This window comes from Lichenostomus cassidix, unplaced genomic scaffold, assembly GCF_008360975.1.
Source record: "Lichenostomus cassidix isolate B80296 unplaced genomic scaffold, HeHo_3.0 HiC_scaffold_46, whole genome shotgun sequence".
Taxonomy (NCBI): domain Eukaryota; kingdom Metazoa; phylum Chordata; class Aves; order Passeriformes; family Meliphagidae; genus Lichenostomus; species Lichenostomus cassidix.
This window is the reverse complement of record NW_028147597.1, coordinates 373,602-381,749: the sequence shown is the minus strand read 5'-3', so window position 1 is coordinate 381,749 and position 8,148 is coordinate 373,602. Positions and strand designations below refer to the sequence as shown.

Here is an 8,148-nt window from a genome sequence, read left to right as displayed (position 1 = left end):
GGTGAGCACAGCAATGAGGTGTCCCAGCTCCCTCTGCCCTGGGCAGCTCTGGGCAGGGCAGGCTGGCAGGCTGGCAATGAAATGACTCTCCTCAAGCAGTTCCATGACCAGGACCCTTGGTGTGTCCTCGGGGTGTCCATCCAAGCTGTGAGCTGCCTTCCAGGGGACACTGGGGGACAGGAGTGTCCTTGGCCAGCAGTGGGGCTGAGACTCTGAGAAAGGCTGAGCCATTTGGCTCTGCTGTGAGTCCCTCTGCTCTCAGCTGTGTCAGGGTGATTTTCAGGGGAACACAGGGACTGCCCTTGATCTCAGAAAGGGCAGCTGGGAACAGATGGAGCACCAGAGCAGCTCCCCTCACCCTTCACTGAGTTACAGCCAATCCTCTTGCCTTGCACAGTTCTCTCTGTTCTCCCTGAACACAGCAGGAAATCCTCTCAAACTGCCTTTGGCTGTCACTGTTCCTTAGCCCTGGGACAGGAGATGCTGCCAAGCTCCTCTGCCTTAGGGGCAGTTTGGTCTGATGAAGTCCAACCCAGGACTGGTCCCTGTCCCCCATTCCCATGACCCACTGCTGCAGAGCAGAGCTGACTCCTCAGTGTCCATGGGCAGAGCCACTGCTTGTCACAGCAACAGGGCCAGATCCCAGCAGAGCTCCAGGCATGGAGCTGGAGGAAGAGATCTGAGAAAAGGGAATTTTGGGTGACACAGAGCAGCAGTGCTGGGAGAAAATTATTCACATTGCTCAGGAAAGCCCACTCTCACTTTTCATTGTCTCCTCCATGAACAGGTCCCCGTGGCCAGAGGCTCAAAATGTCCAACAGCAGCTCCATCAGCCACTTCCTCCTCCTGCCATTCGCAGACACACGGCAGCTGCAGCTCCTGCACTTCTGCCTCTTCCTGGGCATCTCCCTGGCTGCCCTCCTGGCCAACAGCCTCATCATCAGCGCCGTAGCCTGGAACCACCGCCTGCACACCCCCATGTTCTTCTTCCTGCTCAACCTGGCCCTCACTGACCTGGGTTCCATCTGCACCACTGTCCCCAAAGCCATGCACAATTCCCTCTGGAACACCAGGGACATCTCCTACTCAGGATGTGCTGCACAGCTCTTTTTCTTTCTTTTCTTCATTTCAGCAGAGGTTTCCCTCCTCACCATCATGAGCTATGACCGCTATGTGTCCATCTGCAAACCCCTGCACTATGGGACCCTCCTGGGCAGCAGAGCTTGTGCCCACATGGCAGCAGCTGCCTGGGCCAGTGGCTTTCTCACTGCTCTGCTGCACACAGCCAATACATTTTCCCTTCCCCTGTGCCATGGCAATATGCTGGGGCAGTTCTTTTGTGAAGTGCCCCAAATCCTCAAGCTCTCCTGCTCCAAATCCAGCCTCAGGGAACTGGGGCTTATTGTGGTTAGTGTCTGTTTGGTATTTGGTTGTTTTGTGTTCATAGTTTTCTCCTATGTGCAGATCATCAGGGCTGTGCTGAGGATCCCCTCTGAGCAGGGACGGCACAAAGCCTTTTCCACATGCCTCCCTCACTTGGCTGTGGTCTCCCTGTTCCTCAGCACTGGCATTTTTTCCTACCTGAAGCCTCCCTCCATCTCCTCCCCATCCCTGGATCTGGCAGTGTCAGTTCTCTACTCAGTGGTGCCTCCAGTACTGAACGCTCTCATCTACAGCATGAGGAACCAGGAGCTCAAGGCTGCAGTGAGGAGACTGATGACTGGATGATTTCAGAAACATTAAACTGGTTGCCAATTTCTGTAAATCACTTTTTATATGAGTCAACTTTGATTGCTCTTCTTGGTTTGGTTGTGGGTTTTTTTCTTTGTTTTACTTTTTCAACATCCACAAATAAAGATCACTGTGTCATTCCTCATTTTGTTTCGCTTCCTCTTTGCTGTGACCCCCAGTCTGTGTCAATGAGGAGCTGTGCTCTTTGTGGCTTTAAACAAACTAAAGAATCTCCCAGCAGGTTTTCACCTGAGATCCCCCTTTGTTCACTTCTCTGGAGCTGCAGCAGCAATGTCTGTGTGCAGAGCTGGGGCAGATCAGGGGTGGCACAGCAGCTGTGCCAAGGAGCAGCAGCACTTGGTGTTGCCAGTGCTGCTCCCGTGCCACTGCCCCGCTGCCCTGCTGCCCCTCGTGTTGCTGTAGGGCCTGAGTGCTCTCGGGGTCGCTGCCAGTGCTGGGGGTGGCAGTGCCGGGGCTGCAGCAGGGACAGGCCATGGGCACTGCTGGGGCACAGCTGACGCCTCAGGGCAGGGCCTGGGGGCTCGAGGCTCCTTGCCCAGGCTCTCTCCAGAACACGCCCAGGCCAATGCTGAGCAGAGAAAACCCCCGTGAGCAGCTGCAGGGTGGCCGTGGGCAGGCTGGGGGCAAACAGCATAGCTGGGGCTCTGCAAGGTCCCTGGGGGAGCCGGGAAGGAGCAGCAGAGCAGGGGCTGATCCATCCCCACTGCGCTGGACAGCCCAGAGCAGCATCCCAGAGCGTCCTCATGGAGCTGCCAACAACATCCCCCCTTGGCAGCCCTGGCCTCTCCCCCAGCTCCCAGAGCTGCTTGATCCTTCCAGGCAGAGACACGGCAGCACTGGCTCAGGAGCCCTGTTTGCCTTGCACACAGCAGGCGTGAGCACCCCATGCTGTTGGTGTGGGGAGATGAACCTGAGTGAGCACAAACACCATCAGCCCTGGGGGCCAGCAAGGGCTGGGGATGGGAGGGAAACCACTCAGCTTTGTTGTGACCTCTGAAGTCAGACAGAAAGTTTGTTCCCATGAGCTGTGAGTTTCCTGTCCCACTGCAGACGTTTTTGCTCAGAGCCAGGGCTGTCTGGCAGCCACCCCCAAACAGCCCTGAGCATTTCCTTTGCCCCACCTTTGCTTTCATTCCTCTTTCCTCATCCACATTTCTTCCTCTTGCCCATCCCTGTCCCCTCCCCTGCAAACAGCCCATCCCTGTTTGCCCTTTCCTCTCTGGCCCCACTCCCCATTTCAGTTCCTGACTTGGCACCATGGGAACATCCCTTGGTGAGCAGGATCATCCTACAAGTGCTTCATGAATTGTCTGCAGGGTCCTGCAGTGCCTCGTGCTGTTCCCTTGCCAGAGGCAGCACAGGCCAGGGGGGCACATCTGGACTGCTGTGTGTGGCTGTGAGGCTCCCTGTTGTGGGGCAGTGAGGAGGAGCTGGAGAGGCTCTGCAGGACTGACAGGATGGGCTTTGGGGCCTGTGGGGAGAAGCTGAGGGCCATGGGCTGCTGGACCTTCTGAAGAGGAGGCCCAGGGCTCATCCTGCAACTGCTTCAAGGGTGCTTTCAGAGAATCACAGAATTAACGAGGCTGGAAAAGACCTTTGAGATCATCAAGTCCAACCTGTTACCAAACACCATCTTGTCTCCCCTGAGCCTCCTCTTCTCCAGGATAAACAAGCCCAGCTCCGAACTCAGCCACTCCTCACAGCACTTGTGTTCCAGACCCTTCCCCAGCCTTGTTGCCCTTTTCTGGACACGCTCCAGCCCTTCAGTGTCCTTCCTAATTTTAGTGGCTGAACAGTCACCAGGCAGAAAGGGACCTCAGGGTGCTGATGGACAGCAGGCTGGACATGAGCCAGCAGTGTGCCCAGGTGGCCAAGGAGGCCAATGGCACCTGGCCTGGATCAGGAATGGTGTGGCCAGCAGGAGCAGGGCAGTGATTCCTCCCCTGTACTCGGCACTGGGGAGGCCTCACCTCGAGTGCTGTGTCCAGTTCTGGGCCCCCAGTTTAGGAAGGACATTGAGGGGCTGGAGTGTGTCCAGAGAAGGGCAACAAGGCTGGGGAAGGGTCTGGAACACAAGTGCTGTGAGGAGTGGCTGAGTTTGGAGCTGGGGTTGTTTATCCTAGAGAAGAGGGGGCTCAGGGGAGACCTCATCACTCTCTACAACTCCCTGACAGGAGGCTGCAGCCAGGTGGGATTTGGTCTCTTCTCCTGGGTAACAATAAGAGGACAAGACGACACAGACTTAAGCTGCACCAGGAATGATTTAGGCTGAACATTAGGAAAGAATTCTTCACAGAAAGAGTGACTGGGCATTGGAATGAGCTGCCCAGGTAGGTGGAGTCACTGCCCCTGGAGGTGTTTAAGGAAGGACTGGATGTGGCACTTGGTGCCATGGTCGGGGTGACAAGGTGGTGTTGTGTTTGTTTGAAAGACAGGTGTCTTCTAAGAAAGGTGGAAACCTCCCATAGAATAGAGAATGTGATCCCTCTTCCCTCCAAATTATTTTAACTTTGTAATCAAGGTCTTTCAGGCAAAGATATGGGAAAAGGAATAACAGTTCTTTACTAGCATCAATAATGAAGTAAACAAGCAACAACAACAGTAGCAATAACAAAGAAAAACCAGAAAACCCAGTGGCAGCTTGCTCTGGGCTGCCAGATGCCCTTCCCTTTGGTGCAGTCACAGTCACAACCAGCAGGGGCGCTGTTTAGCTCCCACCTGTGCAGGGCAGGTGCGATGACTCCCGAGCAGCTGCAGGTGGTGCTGTGGCGCAGGATCAGGTCTGTCTCACGGGGTTGGTAATGGTGGGCAGGCTGGGCAGCAAGCAGTGCGCAGCAGAGAGTTCGGAGCGGTGAGCTGGTGGCAGGAATGGCTCAGCTGGGCTAGCCAGTAAAGGAAGCAGGAACTCCACAGTTATGGCAGACTCCATGGTGCGTTCTGTCTGGTGGGGGTGGGGGCAGCGACAGCCAGGTTCCTCTGCAGCAGCTGCAAACGCAGCCAGGGAGGCTCACTCCAGGTGGGGAAAAGGAGTTGGAATCCCTTGCCCTTTCCCACACAGGAAAAGGCTCACCCAGCCAGGAAGAGAAGGCACTGCAGAGCTGGACTTTCCGCGGTCACTGCGAAAGGAAGGCAGCAGCTTTCCTCTGTCACCTTCAGTGACCAGTTTGCAAATGAAGCCCCAAACGGTCAGATTCCTCCTCCCCTTACCACACCTGGCCACATCCTTTGTCTCTTACAACAGAGTAAATGATCCTTAAGTACCCAGTTGTTGTGGTTTCCCAGTAACAGAAATGGAGAAAATTCCCCCCCACAACCTTCAACACATAGTATCACCATGGACTCCTTGGATCCACAGTGTTGCTAGGGACCATTGGCTCCATGTGGCCCTGTTGTGTCACAATGACCCCTTGGTTCCATGAAGCCCCACTGTATAACAATGGACTCTTGATTCCATGAGGTTCCTAATTATCACTGGTCTCCTTGGTTCCATGAGGTCCTGCTTTGTCACAATGGCCCCTTGATTCCATAGGTTTTGTAGTGTAACAATGGACTTCTTGGTTTTATGAGTTACCCTGCTGTTAGCACTGGTTTCTTTGGTTCCAAAAAGGCCCCACTGTATCTCAGTGCACCCTTGGTTCCATAAGGATCTGGAGTATCACAATGGCTCCTTGGTTCCACAAGGCCCCATTGTGTCACAATGGACACTCTATTCCATGAGTCCGTATAGAGTCACAATGGACCCTTAGGTCCATGAGGTTCTATTGTGTCACAATGGACTTTTGGTTCCATGAGCTTTCGTACTGTCAACAACAGTCTTATTGGTTCTGTAGTGTCACAATGGCCCCTTGGTTCCATGAGTTTCCATAGTGTAACATGGTTGCCTTGAGTCCATGAAGTTCCTTAGTGTCGCAATAAACCCCTTATTCCATTAAGTCCCCGAGTTTCTCAATAGTCTCTTTGATTCCATGAGGCACCACAGTGTCACAAAGGACCCTTGGTTCCATGAGGCTCCCCAGAGTCCCAGTGGTTGCCATGGTTACATGAGTTTCCTTAGTGTCACTGATGCCTGATGATTTTTGCCTTTTCTTTTTTATATACCCTTTTATATATTCTCTGTAACCTTCATCCACATGTTTGTAAATTTTATTGTAGCATAATATTTCAGCTTAGTTTTGGGATTCTACTAGGCAGAAACACCAAACATCCCCAGCAGGAGGCCAGTGAGCCCTATGCTGTCTCAAAAACTCGAGTTGAAATCTTTCTAGAACATATTTTGTAAACTGGGCTCTAGCCTCATCTGGGAGTGGAATTCTTTAGAGGAGGGGGACATTACCTCATTTATTGAGCTTCTTATTGGGGGATCCTAGACAGATATGCTAATTTGCAAAGTCTCTAAAAATTGTATATGCATTATGCGGTGGGTGCATCTCACCGTGTTGCACCTTGAAGAGCTGTGCACCTAGGATCCTATTAAAATACTAACGTAAAACCCTTTTATCCCTTTAACCATGTCTGGCTCATAACTCTAAAGCCAGGAAAAGGCAACAACGGAATCAATGGTCTCCATGATTCCTTTAGGCTTTGTCACCATGGTCCCCTTGGTTCCAATGAGGCTCTGCTGTTCCCAAAGGACCCTTGGTTCCATGAGGTCCTGCTGTGTTAGAATAGACCATTTTTTCTATTAAGTTCCATAGTATCACAATGGTCCCCTTGGTTCCCTGAGGCCCCACTCACAACAGGCATATGGTTCCATGAGGTTCCATAGTGTCATCATGGTCTTCTTGAATCTGCTGTATAACATTGGACCATTGGTTCCATATGGCCTCACTGTGTCACAATGGTCTCCTTGATTCCATGATTCCCCAGAGTGTCACAATGGAGCCTTGTTTCCATGAGGTTCCATACTGTCACAATTGTCTCCTTGATTCCATGACTCCCTGCTGTGTCACAATGGCCCCTTGGTTCCATGAGGCCCCTCAGTGTCACAAAGGTCTCCTTGATTCCATGAGGAACACAAAAGCTTTCCATAAACATAGAGAAACACCTGCCTAAAAAACCTGTTTGCATTCAAAAGAGTGGTTCAAGGTGAGAATGGCACCAGCAGCTTCCATCTGCAACAGAGATCAAGAGAAAGGACAGGGACAGAGAATTCAGCTGAAACACTCAGAGAATTCAGCTGAAAGACTCAGAGAATTCTGCTTACAGAGATCATTTCTGGTCACATTGTCCATTGTAGAAAGGTGAAATCATTCGAGGCAGCCTGTACTGAGCATGTGGTTCCTGAGTGGGGGTTGATGTTTGGGAAACCTGCTCAGGCTTTTCCATTCTTTCCTTATGTGGTAGTTTTGCTTAGCCTAGACCATCAGCAAGGCATCTTTCAAAACTAAGAGAAATTTAAATCCCTCAAAAGCTCTCGTGGTCAGCCTGAAGAAGTGGCTGAGGGATGGGGAGAGGCACAAAGATGGCTCCTGTGTGTCCTGAGTGAAAGTTCTGGAAGGTTTTCACCAAGTCCAGTAGAGCCAATCTCTGATGGCTCTGAAAGTGATGGACATGCTGCTGGCCAAGGCTGGGCCAATGAGAGACGCTAGTTACGTCTCCATGAAAACATATTTAAGAAAAAATCAAAACAAAGTAGTCACGCACTTCCTGTAAGCTAGAGGAGGAGGAGGTAAAAATATGTGAAGGGAGAAAAACATGGAGACACCAAGGTCAGTGGAGAATGTGGGGGAGGAGGTGCTCCAGGCACTGGAGCTGAAAACCCTCTGCTAGCTGTGGTGAAGACCATGGGGGGAGCAGGTGGTCCCTCTGCAGCTGGATCCAGGGGCCAAATCCAACCATGGGAGGTTTAATCAGACCAAATGCCAGGTCCTGCACTTTGGCCACAATAACTCCTGCAGTGCTACAGGCTGGGGACAGAGTGGCTGGACAGTGGCCAGGCAGAAAGGGACCTGGGAGCACTGATGGACAGCAGGCTGGACATGAGCCAGCAGTGTGCCCAGGTGGCCAAGGAGGCCAATGGCACCTGGCCTGGATCAGGAATGGTGTGGCCAGCAGGAGCAGGGCAGTGATTCTTCCCCTGTACTCGGCACTGGGGAGGCCTCACCTCGAGTGCTGTGTCCAGTTCTGGGCCCCCAGTTTAGGAAGGACATTGAGGGGCTGGAGTGTGTCCAGAGAAGGGCAACAAGGCTGGGGAAGGGTCTGGAACACAAGTGCTGTGAGGAGTGGCTGAGTTTGGAGCTGGGGTTGTTTATCCTGGAGAAGAGGAGGCTCAGGGGAGACCTCATCACTCTCTACAACTCCCTGACAGGAGGCTGCAGCCAGGGGAGGTCAGGCTCTGCTTCCAGGTAACCGGCAATAGGACAAGAGGCCACAGCCTGAAACTGTGCCAGGGGAGAT

General features: G+C 52.7%; 1 protein-coding gene across 1 annotated transcript; it reads left to right on the top strand.

Annotated features, from left to right (window-relative positions):
• Positions 1-793: 793 nt before the first annotated feature.
• On the top strand, positions 794-1,728 carry LOC146421878 (olfactory receptor 14J1-like). The gene has a single exon (XM_085046823.1). It carries the CDS (start codon positions 811-813, stop codon positions 1,726-1,728), a length of 918 nt encoding a protein of 305 aa, XP_084902949.1. The 5' UTR covers positions 794-810.
• Positions 1,729-8,148: the final 6,420 nt, after the last annotated feature.